Source organism: Cygnus atratus, chromosome 2 (genome assembly GCF_013377495.2).
Source record: "Cygnus atratus isolate AKBS03 ecotype Queensland, Australia chromosome 2, CAtr_DNAZoo_HiC_assembly, whole genome shotgun sequence".
Taxonomy (NCBI): domain Eukaryota; kingdom Metazoa; phylum Chordata; class Aves; order Anseriformes; family Anatidae; genus Cygnus; species Cygnus atratus.
In genome coordinates, this window is record NC_066363.1 from 30,211,920 (window position 1) to 30,234,277 (window position 22,358).

The 22,358-nt window shown below is 35.3% G+C and overlaps 1 protein-coding gene across 5 annotated transcripts in view; it reads right to left on the reverse strand.

Annotated features, from left to right (window-relative positions):
* The window catches only part of DGKB (diacylglycerol kinase beta), a 347,040-nt gene that overhangs the window by 84,273 nt on the left and 240,409 nt on the right, over positions 1 to 22,358 (reverse strand). For all 5 annotated transcript variants that reach the window (XM_050709163.1, XM_050709165.1, XM_050709164.1 and 2 more), the window contains one exon: positions 1,274 to 1,364. In XM_050709163.1, coding sequence (XP_050565120.1) covers positions 1,274 to 1,364 — 91 coding nt within the window. The remainder of the gene's footprint in view (positions 1 to 1,273; positions 1,365 to 22,358) is intronic.

A 22,358-nucleotide genomic window follows, 5' to 3' on the forward strand; every position in this document is an offset into this window, starting at 1 on the left:
GTTAACATTTCATCAATCTTTTGATGGCTACAATCAAACAGTTTAAGAAGATAACAACTTACTCTGTATGAGACTATGTAGGATTTTTGCTGAGTAGAAATATCTTCTTAGGAAAGCCAATGAAATTCATATTTAATCAAAAGGTACATTTAACTTGCAGTATATTCAAACTAAATCTAATCAGGTAAGCATTTCTTCCAATAACTAATCAAGTATTTTTCAGGCTATCTGTTCTTAAACCCAAATGTGTGAATCACTGTCCTAGTAATTTTATTTATTTTTTAAAGAAATGTGTGTGGAAAAAAAAAAAAAAAAGAAAAAGCTGTGTAACAAGCAAGTCTGGCACCACAACCTTAGAGGTTTAGTCTCAGTATTTGCTACCAGATGTTCCCTTCAGATCATTTCATATTATGCCTTTCAGGAGTCTTTAACCTAACTATCATACTCTTACCATACCTCTCCAAGTATTTCATACCGCTATACAAATACTCCATTGACATGAAGAGTTTCTCATTACAGTAGGCAAAAGAGAACACCACAATCCTCTTATGAAATGATTTCATTATTTAACTTAAATTCTCAGGTTTGTAACTTCACTTATTTCACATTTTTCACATTTTTATTTACTTATTTATAAATACCAGCCACCCAAACAGTTTATGTAATGTAGCCAATTATTCTGTCATCCATCAAAGTAGCAGTGGCACATCATTTTAAATTCGTATTTTGTCTGTAACTATCCAGTGTCTTTTCAGTTAATGTTCAATGCATAATGGAATGATGACCCCTTGTGCAGAAAGAAAAGCTATTTAATGAAGGGGAATGATTCCAAAAAACATATATCCTTTAACCTTTATTCAGGAAAGTAAGTACAATTTTAGGGAACTGAGTTTTAAAGGTTATAAAAACTTGGGACCTAGAAATAATAAGTATTTTTTTTTTTATTTTAATCCTGCAGCAGCTCTCACTCCCTCTGACAGTCTTTCATTTTTCCATCTGACCTAGCCACACTCCCTATTGATTTCTAATGTTATATTTCACCTCTTGACCTCATCTACTGTATTAAGACTTCACTAATCATCAAACTGAACTTTGTTCCAGTGTTCAGGGCTGCACTACAAATAGACATGATAAAAATAATATTTTGGAATATAGGGTCAAAAGGATGTGCACTGCTTTGCCTTGTTGGATTCAGGCACTCTGCACTCTTGCTCCCTGAATTTCAGCCAAACTAGTGACATTTCAAAGATAAAGGCAACAATTAGTTTCTTACTTCTATTTCTACAGATTCATGCAGCTTCTTACAGGTGGCTGAGAAAGTTTCCGAAGTGCCAAATTCAAAATACCAAAATTTGTTCTTCATTCTGAAACAAGAAAAAAAAAGAAAAGAAAAAAAGATCTTATTCACTATCAATATGTGACAAAACTGATCATCCTGTCTTCCATTATAAGTAATGGCAAAGGCTTGGGAACATGTGACATCCCATTCGAAATAGATGAGCTCATAATTTTCAAAGCTTAAATGTTGGTGTCAAGTTGTATGATATCCCCTAAAGGGATAACAGAAATGTGTTGAACTGACAGGTTCAAATGTACCTTTGACTTTTCTTTTTCAGTGACTATCAGAATATTTTTTGACACTTAACCAGTGACATGCCTCAGAAAAAATGTATCGATTTTATTTCATGTCTTACACCTACTATATGATTTCCAATTCATGGTTAAAATCTCTGTCCTGCAGAGTACTAGAATGTGCAAGCAGGGAACTCCCATTGTGAAGAAGAGTCAAGACAAAAATGTAGCTTGCCTTAGGCTAGCTGGAGGTAAAGGTAAATGGTTATTGTTCCTGATGACAGATGACATATTCAAAGAAAATAAAAATTCTAGATCTAACAATCTTTAGATATTTTGCAGTAGGAGAGCTGTATTACAAGATAATTAACTCATAAACACATTTTAAATAGGTGACAGAACCTGCATTTTGAAGTTCATCAATAAATTCTACAGAAAAACAAAACAGGATATAAATATCAGTAAATTGCTTAGTTTATCATGACAGCAGGCAGAGATTACTTTTTTTTTTTTTTATCATCAAATACATAAAGACTGCACTTCTGTTTTACCAGATTTATTGCACACTGTTAAATACAATCAGGACACCAGCAGTACCATTTTAAATAAGTATGCACAGTTTTGTTTAACTATCATAAGTAAGTAATTACTATTGTGTAACAAAATGAAAAGCTAAAAATTAAAAAACAAAACAAAATGAAAAAAAAACCAACAACACTGAATTAGAATTCAATATTCACACTTCAAAATGAGGAATAACTTCTTTTATGAGGAAGAACTTTATGGTTCAGGTGACAGAGCACTCGAACAGATTGCCCAGAGAGGTTGTGGAGTCTCCTTCTTTGGAGAGATTCAAAACCTGCCTTGATGCAATCCTGTGTAACAATCTACGTGACCCTGCTTGAGCAGGGGCATTGGACTAGATGATCGCTGGAGGTGCCTTCCAACCTCAACCATTCTGTGATTCTGTGAAATCAGGTATGAATACAATGCATCCACTTGTATAAGCTATACTTTCACACAAACATAGTGCAGTGTGCTTGGAACTTGAAAAACTGAGCTTGCCTGAGCTAGAAGTGGAGGAGTGAAACTCAGATTACCGTCAGGCAGCAAAAGTACAAAACCCACCCTTGGTACATATTTCAAATTACATAAATAAAAGGCTAGTTAGTGGCTCTTCAAGTCCCTTTAATTGCCTCCTTAGTCACAGCCATGCAGAGGGAGAAGTGACAGTACTGTCTATTCCAAGGAAGCCTACTGGCATGAAAGCCAACAATTCCTTCTCACTGTCAGAGATGAGCAAGGGTGTCCAGTCTGGCAGCCTTCAAGGGGTGGGGGACACAAGAACAATATGAGATGGGAATAGTAAGAGAGAAAGTGACACATTTCTGAAGAAAAAAGTACCAGTATTTCATTTCTTTTTTTTTCACAGAAAATCTGAAAATGTTTGGAAACAGTTTCTGAGGATGGATTCTATCCATACTGCTCTAGGGTAAACGAAATTCTTAAAAGAAAGAGCACCAACAAACAGAAGGGCTTAGATCAGATTCAGTACCATGTGACTGTGAGTGGAAGTGGTCTGACGTAGGTTCCTTCTATACCTGTAGATTTGTTAATATACTGACATGCTGACCTGGGATCAACTGTTCTATTTATACCAATGATCATCAAGAAATGTATAATCCTTTCATTTCTAAACAAAGGTGAACAAAGTACTGAATTTCTGTTGGGTACCTTTGAAAAATCTAGATGCTGCTATTCTCCTGCTACTTTCTATACAGGAATGATGAATAATGAAACAACAGGAAAAAATGATGTTAAGAGCTCAGAAAAAATACTTTGTCATATCTTCTTATACTATTATTAAGATTAACGAGCCTTTTCATTTTTTGTCCTTTGAGATCCTTTCCTCTTGCTATTTGTTATTTTACCACAAAAGAAGCATCTTTTATTTTTCTTTATTGAAAAGCCTTCTTTAAATTGACTTCTTAACATTGCATATAATAAACTCTTTGACTTGCACACGGATAAAATAGATAGACATATCTTAGAGTCATTCAGAATCTGCGGTTTCAAATTCATGTCTTTTGAGTTCAGAAAATGAAAACCCAGCGTTGGCACTGGTTTACCAGAAAGTGCAGGTCTATAAGTAAAACCTTGTAGAATTATAAGATAGAAGATTAAGTGCATTCATCAGGTGAATTTTTGATGGCAGATGTGTTTCATATCATTGTAATATACCCTATTCTGTTAGGCAAAAATAAAATAAAACAATAAATGAAATAAAATAATTTAAAATAAAAGTAAAAAATATAGTCTTGTGAGCCTGTCCTCCTTTTCCTAGCTGACTACACCTCTGTTTTTAAGGATACAAAGACAACGTACTCATTGCCATAATTTTTACAGTGAATACATACTTAATTTTGCATAATTTTTTCCAGTAAAAAGATAGATATGGATACAAATACTTTTTTTCGTTCATTTTCAAAAGGACTTACCAACTTCTTTACCAGCCATTAGGTAGATTAGATTGCATGTTTTTATTCAAATGCACTAAAATTTTTATTGAACAGAAAATCGTATTTCATCTTTTGTTATCCATACAAAGCACAGTTAAATGTATGAAATAAAGACAAATTATACTTATCTTTCCATACTCAAATTTCCATTTTTCATGATCAGTCATATAATAAATGATAGCAAATATACTGTTTTTTTTCTATTAATCAAAAATATCTAAATATCTAAATTCCCACCTTCTGCTAGTTTTACTCAGTGTACTGTACACAGTACAAAACAGGTGAAGTTTATTTACTCATCAAGACAGCAGTAAATAGATGAGTCCATTCAGAAGATTAATAAATTTCTAATTTCTTTCTAAATGGTACAAGTAAATTTTAGACTGATAAACAAATACATATTTTGATGCATTAAAACTGTAAGAAACTGAATCATGGGCTGCTGTCATGTCTATTTTTTCCCTCCTAGTGGAGCTGATAATTTCGAATTGTTTCAACTTTTAATAAGAGATAACCAAAACAAAGATAAAATTTATTCCAGTAAAACAAACAAATAAATAAATAAATAAATTGTCCTACAGTAGCACTTTTCTTTACAACACTTTTTGTTAGATTCAGAAAAGGAATAGATTATTTTACAGGAAAGTGTTTTTGCATATGCTTGAAAGAGCATAGCTAAACTCTTAACTTCTTGTTTGAAAATACAATATAAATAAAACATCAATTGTGATTAAAGGCTGACCCAACCCTATCTAATGCTGCTATTGGATTACAGTATGTCAAAATATATACCGTCTATGGATGCAAGTACAACAAAACCAAACTTCCTTCTAGAGCCTAAATACTTTATTTTATTTATTTTTTTATTTTTTTATTTTTTTTTTTGCTGGTGGTGTTCCACACGGTCAAGTATTGGTCAATTTTCTGATAAGTGGAATGAGCTTCTTAAACGGGGTTGAAACAAATCAGCAAAATGGTATGGAAGGGCTAGTACTGCCTTTTCTTACAGTGCTTATATTCTGCAGATAAGTGTCAGACTTAGAAACTTTAATATGTTTCTTGGAAAAGTTCAGTCTAATGTTTGGTAATCAAGGCAAAATGATCAAAATAGTCTGTGATAAGGGTTTGCTCCATTATCAGTTAATCAGAAACCCCCCTACTGCTAAAACTATTTTATATAACCTTTCTGATTAAGCAATTACAAGACATATAATTGAAAAATTGTCCTGTATCTAAATATGGAAATAGTAAATACTTTATTCTACACCTGAAGAGCACATATACTTCATTATAGCGTGCACACTGTGTCAGAATGTGTGGAACAATAGACCAGCAATAAGATGCAAATAAAAGGAGGACAGACAATAAAAAAGGAATATTTTAAAATGTAAAAACCAAAGTCATATTCAGGCTTTAAGGGACTAGAGATTGGGGCAATCACTTATTGTTACATTTGAGTTTGTCACAATTTCTACTGTGTTTTATTTACATATCTTATTTATGTATCTACTATTTATATTTATTTCCATTTTATTTTAATTAGGCAATGTCAAGCTTCAATGACTTGAGCTAAACATTTCTACATCAGTAAATTTTTGACTGCAATTTAAAAAAAAAATTTCAACTGAAACAGTTTGACCATTTTTAAAAAAGACTGAAGAAAAACATGTATATTTGCTTATATTAATTGTGTTTGATAACATATATTTCAAAGTGTTTTAATACTGCTACACTTTCAGAGCAGGATTTTAAATTTAGTGCAAGGATGGCCTTGTGTCAATAAAATGCTTCTGGCCATCTGTGTGAAAATACATACATAATTTAACTATACTGTGACCAATTGGGAATACAGTCTGGGAAAGCTTTATTTCACTATTCTCTTGTGGCAGAGAAAGAACAAATTTTTGTATCTAGTTCTGTCATCTTTTATCCTGTTATCTATAAAAACAACAGAGATTTTTACCCATAAAACTACAAGAATTCATATTTTTTCTATCCTAAATTCCTTGAAAAGTGCACTGCTTGAAAGCAATCTCTACCACAAATCTGTGTAAGAATATCTGCTCCCAGATACAAAGCACTTTTTTTCTTCCATAAACTATACTGGTTCCCCAAATCTCTAATCACTGTCTTCTCAAAAGACTTTTTTTAAGCTCTTGCAATTACATTGTAGAAGTACTGTCTGCTTGTGAGTGTCAAGAGTTGGTCTCAGCCTATATCATAAACTCATATAAGCTCCCAACATAAAGCACCCATTCTAAGAGCAGTGTTCATGAACAACAGTATACAGAATATGAATTGAAAAAAAAATAAAAATAAAATAAATACACAGGAGAAACACAAACAAACAAAACACACACACAGTGGAAATGAAGCCCTATAGAGAGAACGCTTATCTTCCCATTCACCATATTCCTGGAAGGCATTCAGAGGATAGATACTTCAGTGTTAAGTATTTAGAGGAACAAGTCTGTCTCACTTTTCTCCCTTGTTTACTCCAAAACAGAGGACAGAAATACTCTGATCCATGAAAACATAGAAAAATGTGTAGAACCCCTCTGCAGGGAATCAAAAATGCCAGAGAAGTGTGCAGAAATGGAGTTGTGAGAGAGATGTTTTTCCACAGTAAAGAAACCACGAAGAGTCCAAGGAGAGAAAGAAGTTGACAGGTAGATATAGAAAGAAGAAAAAGAATATCATCATCAAGGAAAATAGAGGAATCAATGAAAGAGAATAATGGCGAAAATATAGGAACCTATTTTCAAAATGCATTGAAGTTCTGCAACACTGAAAGAAAAGATTGATGATAAAATGGAGAAGAGAAGAAAAATAAAATAAACCTAAAGGAGATCTAAACAAAAACACACATTTCTGAAGACTGAAAATACAGGTAATAAGGTCTGAAAATAAAACTGGGAGCACAGAAAATGTCAATGGCAAAAAGAGCTGAACATCTGTTCCAATGTTCTGCCACTGAGTGTGGTTAGCATCAGACACCTGAGAGAACAATGTAAATACCCAGGTAGTATGCAGCTGAGAATAATCTAAGAATAATCTAGCTCTTAATATTATTTATTGTAATTCAGTGGCCATTTATGTTATGATGCGTGAAGCAATATGGTGAGAAGAAAAATAGCCAGATTTATGGGCACAAGCTACTTTTTTTTATTTTTTAAATAAAGTTTTTGTGGCTATGATCTGCTTTATTAGAGTTTTCAACTTCATACCTCATCTTTAAAAAGAAAATATAGAAGCTCTAGTGCTGGTTCCCAATGTAAGGAAAAATAAAAGTCTGCATCAAGGAACAATTGAAATATAAGCAGTTTCAGAAATCTGTTCCTGCATCTGGGGATAAAAGTGCCTGTAACCTTAACCATCTGATTTTGTTCAGGTCTTAGAAAAGTTTTCTAAGTTGTATCTGAAATTGCTGCTTTTGTTTGTGGAGTCCCAGCCTGTGAAACATACATTCAAGAGTAAGAAAAGTAAAATTTACAGCAGATTGTATGTCATGGTGACTCTGTTTTGCATTCCTGGTAATGAAATATGCTGATATGCTGGATTTTATCTAATTAAATAAATACTGAATATGAATACTGAATATGTGATAAAATAAATAAAACTTCGATTGCTAAAAAAAATAAATTTTCAAAAACAAAAAATATATTTTCATGCTTTGTACAACTCAATATAAAGAATATTTTATCAAATCCTGTTCTTCTCACAGAAGTTTTCAATAGACAACATATTTTCCATCTTTTCTCACTGTTCATAGATCTATTATCTAGGTAATTTTATACTTAGGTAAAAATGATTTCATTGCAGCACATAATATATATTAATAAGAATGTATGACTTTTTCTAATGTTCCTCTTTTCTTTCCACTTCTGTCTTAACAATCATATAATTCCTGTTCTGCTTTATAATGAATCATACGCAAAGGTAAGGAAATAGCCAGTGGAGATGCACATCCATAAGAGATTTATGTGTGACTGGCATGATTTTAATAGAGACATCTTTGTCAATTTTCTCTTTTTCCATTACCAGCTGTACTTAAGGCAAATCTAAGTGTTAATCCCTTATGGCACACAGCAAAAGCAAAGACTATAGATAAGTGCAGAAAAGTTACAATTCTGAAAGAACGATTCCAGTTTAACAAAGTAAAATAACTAAAATTTTCACATGCGATGTGATGCGAGTATCATCATGCGATGATACTACAAGTAGTTGGAAAGTTACCTCATAAAAACTTGCATAATTAAGCATCATTCTGAGACTGATTCTTCCTGACATTTATTAGTTCTATAGATACTGCTGCAAAGCTGTGTTTGACTCCATTTTTTCTCTCACGCATTACAATAGAGTTTGGCACTGTAGCTTGCACTTCTGTATGAAGCTGTTCTGCACTCTGCTCTCCACCTACCTGCCCCACTTCTCTGTGCCTGGTTTTCTCCCAAATGTCTACAGTCTCTTACAGCTGTCACCACCATCCCCTTCCCCAGTCAGTTCTAGTCTTGCCTTCAGCTATGCTCTCACGTCCCTGCAAGAAACCACCCTGGGACACATTCGGATCCCTTTCAATAAAAAATAGAAATCATGAAGAGTTGCAAAAGGACCTCACAGTACTAAGTGATTGGACTGTGAATAAAGTCAGAGAGAGCTGGGGTTGTTCAGCTTGGAGAAGAGAAGGCTCCAGGAAGATCTCATAGCAGCCTTCCAGTACCTAAAAGGGGCCTACAAGAAAGCTGGGGAGGGACTTTTTACAGGGGCATGTGGTGATAGGACAAGAGGTAATGGTTTTAAACTGAAAGAGGGTAGGTTTAGACTAGATGTTAGGAAGAAGTTCTTCATTATGAGGGTGGTGAGGCATTGGATCAGGTTGCCCAGAAAAGCTGTGGATGCCCCATCCCTGGAAGTGTGCAAGGCCAGGCTGGATGGAGCTTTGAGCAACCTGGTCTAGTGGAAGGTGTCCCTGCCCATGGCAGTTGGGTTGAAATCAGATAATTTTTAAGGTCCCTACCAACTCAAATTGTTCTATGATTCTATGAACTGTAGATGAAATTTAACGTGGATAAATACAAAGTGATGCATAGTGGAAAAAGAAAAAAACCAAACCTCTTATTTTACAAACAGCGATAAGGTCTCAGGAACAAGGTCTTGGACTTACAATAGATAGGTGAATGAAGTGTCAGAGCAGTGCTTAATAGCATTTGCATGAATGGTGTTGTGATGCTGAATACTGGGTGCAGTTTTCCCCTCCCCAAAGGGAAGGTACGGTGTGTGTTGGTGAGAAGACTACAACTGAACTGGAAGAAGTGTGGAGAAAGAAAACAGTGATGATCAAAATATTGAACTTATTAATTTATTAATTAATTTATTTATTTATTTTAGGTCTCCAGCCTGAAAAGGTGATAAATGAGAGAGATTTTAGAGATGGAGTTCTCTAAAATTGTGTATGATATGGGAAGAATGAATAGGGAATTCACCACCTCTCCCAAGGAAATGCTACCACAGAAAAGGAGTGAGGAGACAGAACAAGCAAGAGGATTATTTAAACAACATGTAATTAAGATGCTAAGCTATTTGCAACAGGATGCCAAAAGCTTAGAAAGGATTGAATAGATTTGTGGAAGAATTAGCCACTGAAGTCCACATAGCAAAACACCATGAATGTGGAAATATTATTACGTTACCCTGTTCTTCTTCTATGCTCACTGGTAGAAGACAATGAAGAAAGAGCACCTAGCTAGACAAACCTTTTGGTTGACAGTGGATGGGTATTTTTATGTTCTTAATTTTCTGGTCCAAACACATTTCCCCTTTTCTCTAAATATCTTCACTGGAATATCTATTTCTTCTCAATAAATCCTCATTACTACTTCTTATCCCAAGCTCCAACTTTCTATTTGGATTGAAATCTTGGTACAACAGTCCACATATGAGTACCAGTAAGTCCACACATTCCAGACAGGGACTGATGTTCCAGAACAACATTTATTATCTGTAAATTTGCAGACAAAGTTGCCAAAAATTCACCTGAGGTCCATGCACTGTTTCCCAGTTTGTTGGTCTACTGATCAGAATGTTATTTGTCTGGGTTTTCAAGAAAAAGCGGGATTGAAAGCACTCCCTCTGTTAGGACTAAGAGGAAAAAACATGGTAATCAGAAAACATCCTAACCTAGATGACAGTCGTATCCATAACCTGTTCTCTATAAAACCTGATACCTGTTTCCACTGGATTACCTGTAATTGCCTCACACTACAGACTCCAGTGGAGAGTAGAAGTCTGCTACCATACAGAGGATAATTTTATCCTAAGACATGAATAAAAAGTGCCTATAACACAACACAAACAGCACCTCCAATCATTTTAAGAACCTGAGAGTTCTGTGCTAGGTACTCATGCACCTAAGGAATGAAGGGGGAACTCAATGACCTTTGAGTTGTACCTCAGAGTGAATCTGTTCTGTGCTAACATGCAACTGGATGTTCACGAGGAAAAACAAAACAAAACAAAAAAGATAATATATTTAATATATTTCTCCTAGAGTTATAGAAGTGTATGTGATACACTCCACTAAGACAAATTGCAGGTTAACCTAAAGCACATGGTATAAGAAACAGCTATTATAAAATACTGTTGTACCTGCCTGATAACTGTAAAGGTCTGATTTAAATAAGGAATTCTGGCACTTGCTTTTTAATATATTGTGCTTTAAAAACAGTTATTAGTAAGACAAAAAAAAAAGAAAAGAAAAAAAGTTTAGTTTCTCAAAAAATGTACCTAACAAGTATCTTAATTTGTCATCTAATTTTACTAAATGAACATTCCTGTAACGCTTCCTTTGTGTCCATTACCCATAATGAAGATTCCTGCTTTTAACATTTTACTTACTTTTGTCCTCATATTTCCCTTCAGTTTCTTTACCAAATTCCCCAGTCTAGGGAGCAGATGCTGAGGCACCAATGACTCATTAATCTGAGGAGGATTTTTATCATGAGCAAAAATAAAGCTTATAAACAGTTCCACATTTACCAGCCTTGGTTGTACTAGAGAACCAACAAGCTGTGTAAAAAACACCTCTCTGTATATGTCATAATAGACCTGCTATCTCAGAGCAAGGTCATAGACCTTCACATTTCATCTTTAAATTATGTCAGACAAATAAAACAATTTTCCTTCCCCTTACCCGCTAATATGGGTATGTAAAAGCAGATATGACATTGAGTAGTACTTAAATTAATGAGACCATTGTTAAGGCAGTTCAGAGGTTCAGGGATAGGTTTGCCAGGAGCTCCTCATTGGCTGCTTCACATGCACTATCTCAGCTCTATTTTAGAAACAAACAGACATATAAACCAATTTTGTTTCCTGTAAAGTACATGTATATATGTAATTAATTTATCTTTTTCTCTACCCAATATTTTAACTCCCACTGAAAGAACAGAATAACTCTGATACCACTATTTGATTCTTGCCAAAACAAAACAAAACAACAACGAACCAACCAAACAAAAAAACTTCAACTCCATTGAAACACCATGCTTTATATCACTCTCAAGTAGGACACAAAGAGCGGATTAAAGAAAAAAAAAGTAAATATATATATATATATAAAAATAATCAATGAAATGTTGTAAAGGAGCAGTGAGCAACTCTTATGTAAAAATATGGGAGAAACATCAGACTTTCTGTGTCATAGTAAATCTTTTTTGACAAAATCTTTTCTCTCTCCCTAGGATCCCTCCAGAAATATCTCAGCCTGACAGGATAGGGGCAGGACTAAACATCTTTGCCTGTCTGACTGGGATTCACAGGACTTTAAAGTTTCTTCTATCGAAAGAGCAGATTTATGAGTTTAGGAAGCCTCGTGCTTTTCAAGCTTCATTGCCTCCTGATTCCACCCCCATGAGAGGACCACTTCTAAGAATGTGATTCAGCTTAACACCAGATTTAGGCACGTCAATGTGTTTGCCTGCCTTTGAACTCGACAGTTGTATTCCCATTGAAGACAAAAGACATCTACTCAATGAAACTGAAGGTGTGATTCACTGGAGCTGATTAGGCAGAACTGCCTCTCCAGGCTTCACTGAGAGAAATAACTGGCTCTCCACTAACTAAAATGAGAGCATCGACATCTAGTTCATGTGTACACAAGTTCCTTTAGAAGCCTATGTTTAGATGTCTAATTTCATACTGAAAACCTGTCTTGTCTCGAAGTATTTACACCTAAGTAGAAAAAAAAAGGAAAGAAATAAGGGAAAAAAAAGAGAGAAGGAGAGGGAGGGAGAGAGGGCAGGGGAGTGGGGGTGCAGAGAGAGAGAGAGAGAGAGAAGAGAGAACAAGAAAAACAAACAACAACAAAACCACAAGATAAATGAAGTCTCATTGTTACTCACTTTGACTGCAGAAAGAGAATTAAAATATATATATATATATATATACCCTTAAAAGTATTTACATGGGACAAGGCATTTGATCACCTATATACCTAAGACTTTTAGTGACTTACCACAGAAGAGCCCAGGAACTGAATTTGAAATTTAACACAGTCCACCTGCGTTCCCTAAAGCACCTTAAATACAAAAGCCACCATAAGCTGTTCCTGCTCTCTAGCTTGTTTTTCTGAGAAAGCTCAGATGAAATTCACATGTAACCCATCTTTCTTTCCAGAAGATGTATGGACACTGTGCTTCCTTATTTCCTACAGAATGGTTACAACACAATTCCCAGTTCTCAGGTACAGACCATGCAGGAAAGAACAGGCCGGTGAACCATATGAAACCCATGGGCCAAGCTTCGTTCTCGTTCTGAAACAAAAGTTCATAGTTACTAAATAACAATGCATCCCTTTCTATTTTGTAGGGTGGGATGGGATGTGTTTTGTTTTTAAAAGGCCACTGATTGTTTAGAAACCTGAAAATACTCATAACGCTCCATATGTGAGTCTATGTTTTTAGGCAACATTTTTTTCCCCCTGAAAACTAAACACAGTCATCAGCTGTGGTTTAAAATGCTACTCCGTAAATGTGCAGAGACTTCAGAATGCATTTTAGTATGACAGAAGGTCTTTACTTAGTAGAAATCAGGACTTAGGATCGAAAATGCACATGGTGGCTGTATAAATAATAAATCCTACAACTATAACTACTTACCACCTTGCCCTTCAAAATACAGATCTAGAAAACTTTCTACACTGAACAGCACCTAAAAGGATGAGGCAGGCTGCCAGGCAGAGAGTAAAGCTAAGAATACTGTCATCTGTTTGCTCCTCTATACAGAGCTGTGTGACTGAGTCATTCCATCAGAAGTCTTGTTGGATGATCAACAAAGAGCTGCTCAAACACCTGTGAGCTACGCAGCCGCATGTCATTTGTTTCACTTGTTAGAACGCGGTGAGAACACTTATTTTTTTAATCCCTGTGCACCATTACAATTTAAAATACATACAATCAGAACAAATTGATATCTTTTCAAAAGTATATTTAATGTAAATCCATAAAATTGTTCCGTATGTGTCTTCTATGGAGTTTGCCAGTGATTATATACACTCTGCTTTGAGGAAGACTATGGATGTAGCCTGTTTTCACAGGGATATACACACAGATCACAAGAAATCTGCCTTTCTAATTTTTGGATAATCGTATGCTACAACAAAGATTAAATTTAGCACCAATGTCTAGAAGGATTCCCTTCTGCAGACAGAGAACTGGTGAGGAATCAACCTTTATGGGTGATAATTCTAAGCTATCAAGAAAACCTAGTAGCTAGACCTGTACTTCTACCTAAATTGTATGTCTTCTTCAGTGCCTTTAGTTTTCCTTCTTAGACTAGACCTCCATATTGCATTTCTAATCATTATTTCACCCCTGCTTTTAAAAATCTATCACAGCTCCATGCTACCAGCTGTTGTTATTTCCTAATGCACTTTATTTGCAAGGAGAAAAAACAAACAAACAAACAAACAAAGAAACAAAAAAAACACCAACAAACCAGATTTAGATTTCTTTGAACTTTGTCCTTACTGCTGTTCAGCTCTTGATATAAATGGAAGCAATTATTCTTTTCTTTAAAGTCAGTAATACTTTAGGATTAAAACTTGATAAGGAAATCAAACATGGTAAAAAAGGATGCTGTCATTTGAAGTCATTGATCTGATTTCTTCAAATCTGTGGGATTCCAAAGACTGGTTGACTTGAAAATTACATTAGTTTAACTGGTTTCCTAAACTTAAATAAACAAGTACAGATTGTTGGGTGTATGCTTTTAAGCTAAGAAATGGAAATCAAAGGAACTACTCATACATACAAATAAAATGAAGCACTTCAATGTTTGCAGGGCTGGGGCTTTATTTCAATATAAAGTTGAACATTTTAGTTTAGTTAGCCATTTTCTAACTGATGTAAGCCAAACCAAAATAAGCTACTCAAAGTTAAAATATATCTATTCTAACTACTGTTTCAGTTTAATCATTCCACAGCTTGTATTTAAAAAGTAACAACAAGAAGACAAAACAAACAGAAGAACCCTAAACTAAACTGGTACAATTATTCTATCTAGACAAATAGTATTTGATATACAGAAAGCATCAAACGCACATCTTTTGTTAATATACATCCACTGCTTTTTGTGAATTGTGAACATATCAGTAGGGAAATAAAAATTATCAATATATAAAATGCTGTTTCACTATAGTTTCATGAGAACTGCAGGCAACACTTCCACTGATATATATAGATGTATAAAGCTAACAAAATATAGCTTGCAGGCTTGTCCTTCTTTCAAAAAACAACACCAAAACCAAACCAAAACAAAACACCAGAACATCAAAAAACAGACCAAACTAATGAAAAACCACCAACAAAAACAAATCATAAAAGTATATTAAAATATATAAGTCTAGCATCTAAAACAGCTCTTCAAAATGTATTCTGCTATAAACTTTTTAGGGCTGAAGAAAAATAAAAAAAAAACATAAAATGTTTCTTCTGAGAATGTGCAAGTGAACTTTTCCAAATCTTAACAAACAAAAAAACTCAGAGAAACCATGTATGAAACAGCCTGTAAAATTTTCTGCTTGGGACTTCATAACAGCATGTAGTAAGTAAAACCTTATTGTACTGTCTACAAAGGACTTGTTTTAAAAAAATTAGGTGGACCAAAATTTTCAGCACAGCCTATCAACTGGGAGCACAGACCAATCCACCAATCCATCATTTTTCATTTTAATGTTGAGTGAAGAAGTAGCGTGAAGTATATGCTGAGATTCTCAGCTTGTCTGTAGTTCTTTTACATCAGTCTATAAGTACAAAGGGGCAGTAAAAATGATTATTGCTGTTTTATTGTATAACACAGTCCTAATGACTCATACCTCACAGTAATGATTTTTTTTTTTCTTTTGTGTAGGGGTTTGCCCGGAGAAAGGGATACTGGAATATTGTATTTTCCTATCAGTCTTCAGGTCTGTAGCACTGTGCTGAGGCTCAATCAAATGAATCAGTGTAGGGTTAATGAGTTGGGTGGTAGGACAGGTGACATAAGACACAAGCAGGATTTGAAATATAAGTTTCAGATTAAAAAGATCCATATTTACACATTGTGCAAGTCCTAGAGCTGACTGTAATTACAGTCTGCGGGTAATAGGTATGTTTCTGTGTTAAGATATAAGTGACACATTAACCAAGCATAACTCCCTTCAGGAAGGGGGTGGGGAGGAGGGAAAAAGCCAAACTTGTTTAGTGAAAATAGCACTGCTTTCATGAGGCAACAGGCTGTTGCGTTACGGCAGAACTACACAACGCTTTCTGAAAAAAAGGCATTATCTTTGCAACAAACTATTCCTGCAGACTTTTCCTATATAGTAATTATAGACCATGTGTTTGTAACTAATCTAAAATTATGGCTTTTAACTCTATGTAGGAATACGATTAACATACCAGCTCTACATTTTTAAGTTCCACAAGAACATGCAATCTCTTTTTTTTCCCTTGATTTTGGTAACCCATCTTTAGTATTTATAGCCCTAATATACCTGACAGTCTTTTGTATAAACCTAAATTCTTTGCCAGACAGTTTATATATATATGTGTGTGTGTGTGCATTTTTTCCTCCCAAGAAATAATGAACATATTATATTGTGTCTAGCTGTGTCTCTACATATGACAGTGTGCTCAGCAGTATTTCTTAAATTTTGTCCAGTTTTGAAAATGCTTCATTCCTAAATCTTATCCTGTTTCTTCTCTGAGTTGTCCCTTACAGCTAGAGATATGCTGTATGAAGTATCATGCGCAACTGTCACATGATAAATTACCATTTTTATCCATCAAATATTAAAGCTGCTCACTACTGACCTTGAGCACCACTTACGCTCCCACCACCATGGTCCTCTTCTAAGTCAGCAGGGCAGAGCTGGCACAAATTCAGCCCAGCAATCAGATTCATACCGGTTCGCAAAAATGAGGCTTCTAAAAAGATTTTGTATCATACTGTACAGAGTCCTCACCGCACTTGAGAAAGGTGTCCAACACCTGACTGTTGCTACCGAGGAGTATTACCTGCTCACATTGATTTGCAGCAAAGTATTTCTCAGTAAGTATTTCCACTTAACATTTACTCTCAGGGAACCTGTGTAGTGGGAGATATTTACGAGTTGCTTTCAGCTTAAAAATAAATCACCTCTAATTCCTCTAAGCGAAATCAATCAAAAGTCTGTAAAAAATGGACTGGTTGTTTGGTCGATTCTGGCAGAAAAGTAAACAGCACTTCAGCTTTTCTCCACCATTAAGGTCTAAATGGCCTAGAAAGTAAATCAATATCTCCAGTCAGCCTTCTGGCTATTGTTTAGCCAGTAGATATGGATTTTCTCTAGCTTACTGCACTCCTTTGGGACTAACCTGTAATCCTCAGAGAGTAATAATAAGTTCGTTATCTAGTTCAGCTCTCGGTTGTACATTTAAATGGACCACATCTATCAGCAGCACTTGTTAAAGGACAATGACATCCCATTCAACCTATTTCACAGTGAAATACTTGCAATACCTGAAGGAGAAAATTATTATAAAAATCTTATTTGCTGTTGGATTATTGCAAATGAAGTATCACAAATGAGGTAAACAGTAAATAAGGTTTTTTTTTCTTATGTAGAAACATAAGAAAATATATGTTTCTTACATAACATTGTTTCTTTGTTAATGAGTTAAATTGTGGTGAAGTTTATCTCTGTCATACATCATGCAATCCTTCATTATTCTTATCAATCCGTTTCAAATATTTCTGGTTAAATGCCACTGTGAAACAGGCAGCTGTCAGAACCAATCAGTACTTTTTTGTCATTGCTGAGCTACTAGATGTTTGCTGGATCCAAATGGTTTTCCCTCCCTCTATCTCGGAGTGCAGAAGAAAGCTCCCTTATTTTTACACACTAGTCACAAAAGGCTTTCCTCCCAGATCACAGAACCTGTGCTGTGCTCTCAGCCATCAAGAGCTACACTCTGATCTAAGCACTCAGTTTTTTTGTTTACACACATTTTCTCTGATAAAGGTACAGAGTCCATCATAACATGGCAAACAAAACATTACTTTTATACCTCTAATATTCACTGAACTTTTAAAAAGTTACTAATAAGTATTCTTTAGTTACTCTGAGTATTTTGAAAAACACTACTTATTAGTTGCTGCGAATGGATCCATACTGTACATTATACACATAAAGACTGCTGTCTGCTGAGGAACATTATGCATTTTACCTATGGCCTCATACTCATCCTTCATAGGGTTACAAAAATAAGTGTAAGAGTCACGGCCACAACTCCCACACTGCTAGAAGTTCTCTAATTCAAGAATTACTAGGAAAAATGAAACAGGAAAAGGGAGGGGAGGGGTATGGCTTTATTCAGGAAAGTGGTCTGAAGATGTTTTTTTAAGTTTCTGTAATGAGTAACCATTCTTTTTTTTTTTTTTTTGAAATAGAATTGCCTATCTGGAGTACAACCATCATTTAGGCGAGTAACGAACAGACTTCAAATCAAAAGGAGAGTCCTAAATAATGATTAAGAAATTGATGCTTACGATGGATCATCTAAATTCAGATGTTAAACCCAAATAGCAGTGCTCTGCAGAAGGACAAATGGGACTTCATGATAGTGGCATTTCCCAAAATGCAGCTTTAGTCTCTGGTGATCTGTTGGTACTGGGATCACCACTAGGTGACAGCTAGAAAGCACCCAGAGTTCCCCTTCAGGGACAACAGCTTTGCTCTATCCCCGAAGCAATTTAATCGGTTTGGTGAAGTTTTTTTTTAGATTACACCACACAGCACTGTAATGAAAATCAATAGAACTTAGGTTCCTATGTGCATGTCACTTTGAAAATATCTATTACCGCTGTGTTACACCTTAAGAATGGAGCCTTAAAGTCTTCTCAATGGCACTAATCTTTGGCAGAGAATGAAACCTGGTGAAAAGATGTATCTACGAAATTAAAGCGACAGGGAGGGAAAACAAACAAGCAAACAAAAAAACAAAAAAACACCTGGAAAATTATCACAAAGGTCTTCTCAAAACATTTTGCAAAAGTGGTTCTTGTCCTTTCTTCTTGGGTATGCAAGATGACATACTACTCTACTTTTCCACAAGATTTGCAGGTTCATATCACTGTAAGACAACAGTGACGGGTTTGATATTCTAGGAGGAGCATTTTCTTGTTTTTTGTGTGACCTTTTTCTTCGTGTGGGACCTTTCCCCCTTGCTATACTTTTTCCAACTTTTGCAGCTTTTTTCAGAAAATTTTTCAAGTGTCAATGTTCTTTCTGAAGACTGGATACTAGAATTGTATACATCATCACAGCAATGGTCTAATGAATACCACATAAAGTTTAAAGAATCATATTCCGACTTATACACGAGTCCCCTCCTCATAAAGCTAAGGACCCTATCTGCTCTATAAACCAGTGAATCACACTCAAAATTTCATGTTCAGCTTACCAAGCATGACCAATTAGTCCTTTCCAGAGTCAGTGTTCTATAATATAAACTTCTTCATTGATCACACAACCTACATTTGTGTTTTCCAGATGTATTACCCTACACTTAGCTATTTCAGTATATACATTTGGAGGGAACAGTCATCCAGACAACTATTTTATTGATATTTCTTCATATTTACCACTCTTCCAATTTTTATAAGATAAAAACATTTCTAGCAACGTTTTCTTTACAGATCTCCGACAAAGGCCTTAAGTTACACTGTGAGAAATAACTACTTAATTCTATATAAATGTTTTGGACATAAAAATAAATAGTAGTTATAACTATAGATAAGTGGCTTTCATTGGTTCTACACCTGTGCAGGCTGTACACTTTCAGATTGCATAACATGCTTATAAGAAAATATTAGAAACATCATATGCATAAAAAAGCATTTTGAATTTTATGTAGCATATTATAGATTCCCTCCAATCAATATACTTCTAATCTCCTACTACGTTAAAAAAAAAAAAAAGTACTGAAACCTAAATGCAGTTAAAGAAACTAAAACCTTTAGATATTTGTTTGAAATAATTATATCTTCGATGTTCGGTTTTGCATCCTTATCTCACCCCTATGTAACAACAGTTTTCTACAGGAACTAATGCTCCTCACAAATAACATAATTTAGTAACTATTTTAGGCGTTTATAACACACCCATATCATAATAGTTGGTAAGGGTACTTAGACCCTAACATCTTGTATCTAGAAAGAAATCTGACCCTCTAGATCAGAAGTAAAATTCACACCAATTTCAATGGGGTCATGATCTCAGTCTACCATTCAAGCTATTAACCCAGTGTACTCTTTAATGTCTGATAAGTGTTCTTTAGCTGATATAATGTATATGGTTTTTTTCCCCCTCTGGTTTTAGCCAGAGAGCAAATAAAAACCAAAACCAACCAAACAAAAAAACTTATTTTTTGTGTGATTATGTTAAGAAAATGAGCTCTGTATAAAGAGTATTTTCTTCATTTATCTTTTCCTGCTGTTTCTTGGTTCTGAAGCAGAATATTTTACCCAAATGTTGGGACTTAGAAAGCCAAGTTATTTTCAAAGCTTTGCTGATGAAGTGTAAACAGATACCCAAAGTTATCCATAGTTAAGAGTCTGAATAAATGACTGAATTTTCAGAGCTGATCATCAGTCTCAGTTGACCAATGTATGAGCAGAAGTTTCATGTTACAGATAAAACAGAAAATGAGCAGTCTCACCAATGGACATAAGGCACCTTGATATCAACAAAATAGAAGCATTACAAATCCTAACAATTATCAGAAGCACAGACAACAAATCTTCTTGATGGAAATGGTTTTAAAGTTGATGTAAATAAACTTTCCCTGGGGGGGAAAAAAAAACAACACTCACAGGGATCCCAAACTCAACACCCCCCACACACACACCTTTTTTTTTTTCTTTCTTTTCCTTCCTGTGCTTAGAGAATGTAAGAAAGTGGAATTTATTCCCTGAGACAAGCAGTGTGCTTAGAGGGCAGGTGCTGTAGGTGTTGGCAGTACAGCTACCCCTCCAGCCAGACTCACACAAAGCATCCTGACAGCCTTAAGGCGCTGTAGGAGATGAAACCAGGATATGTGATTTGGCTATGGGGGTAAATGGGACAAACTCCGCTGAGATACTTGGGAGCATGCAGATGGCAGTTGAACTTCAGTCTTCTTAATTTTCTAAAATTCTTCTTTTAAATAAATTCCCCAAGCTCATGTAATGTAATTGAGAAACAGATGCTTGTGTATGTTGTGTGGTAGGATTTTGTTTTCAAGTGATGAAAAAAGTTTTCATAACTGGTAATATGGCTTTTAGTACAGGTTCCTTAGACGTTAAGGTCTCTGCTGAAAGTAATGCAGTGTCCTGGCCTAACTTACTGTCTGGGACACTATGCATCGGGTTTGATTGATCATGGGCTTTCTGGTTTAGGTTATCTGACTGAAGACTAATCAAAGTAAAAACAAAGACAGACCTAGTGCAGATCAGAAGTATAATGACAGACAGAAGAATCAAGAAACCTCAACAAACAGAGCACAGGCAATCCTACCACCAAAAGAAAACAAGCTCAACAGGTACAGCAGAGGTAACCAAGAAGATCAGGCTTGGAGCATTTGTCCTATGGGGAGAGGCTAAAAGAGCTGTTTTGGTTTAGTCTGGAAAGGAGAAAGTTTTAGGACGACGTGCCAGTAACCTGCCAGTATGTACAGGGAATCTATTGAGATGATGAAGCCAGGCTCTCCACAATGGTGTATGGTGACAGGAAGAAACAAAAGCCATACATTAAAATAATAGGATAAGATATATGGATATTATTATTGTTATTATTTTCCACCAAATACACCTGAAGGCACCAGAAGGCATGAAGGCACCAGAACTGTTTGTCTAGAGATGATGTGCAATCTCTATCTTCACAGATTTGCAGGGCCAGACTGCATAAAGCCCTGAACAATCTGGTTGCCTCAGAGCTGACCACAAGATCTGGATACATGAGACACGTGAAGCCCAGGGTAATATTTGACAGACCTGTGAAAATGAGTAGAACTGTTATTCAAGGGGGTGAGGAAGTATGTGCATTCCACTAACATCAGTCCTGATCAGCCAGAGAGTAGGAAAAGTATTGGACCTTCTGTGTTCTCCCTTATGTGCTTTTTGATGGTATTTATGGAGGAGGAGCTGGGAAAGACTCTGAACTCTGTCTGCATTGGTATGAGTCACTGGCCCTATGAATACCTCTGACATCCTGGAGCTCCCACTCCAGGCATGGTTCTATAATGAAAATGTCTGAAAAAGATGTGGGAAAACACAGCCTGGGGAAATACTAGTGAATTTAACATCCAAATTCAAGGTCTAAAAAATGACTGAAAATGTCAGGAATATTTTAGATTTGCTTTCTTAAGTCTTTTCATTCAATTAGAAGTATTGATAGTTAATGACTACTTGAGACGAGAACAAATGTCACTTATTGCTATTTCCTAGCTGATAAAATTGCTAGTCTTTCATTAATTAGAACAAGTACCTATGCCTACCTTGAGTATTTACTTACCCTACAGTATCCTATTGCCATGTTAACTGAGGTCCTTAGATACAGCAATAACATTGCTATTATTTACAAACGAGGAATAAACGTGGAGAAGAATTAATAGCACCTGTAAAGTCTGCTCTTAAAAAGGCTGAATCTACACCTCAAAGTCTGTTCCTTTAATCACCATACCACATATTTTTTTCAGACATTGGCACAGT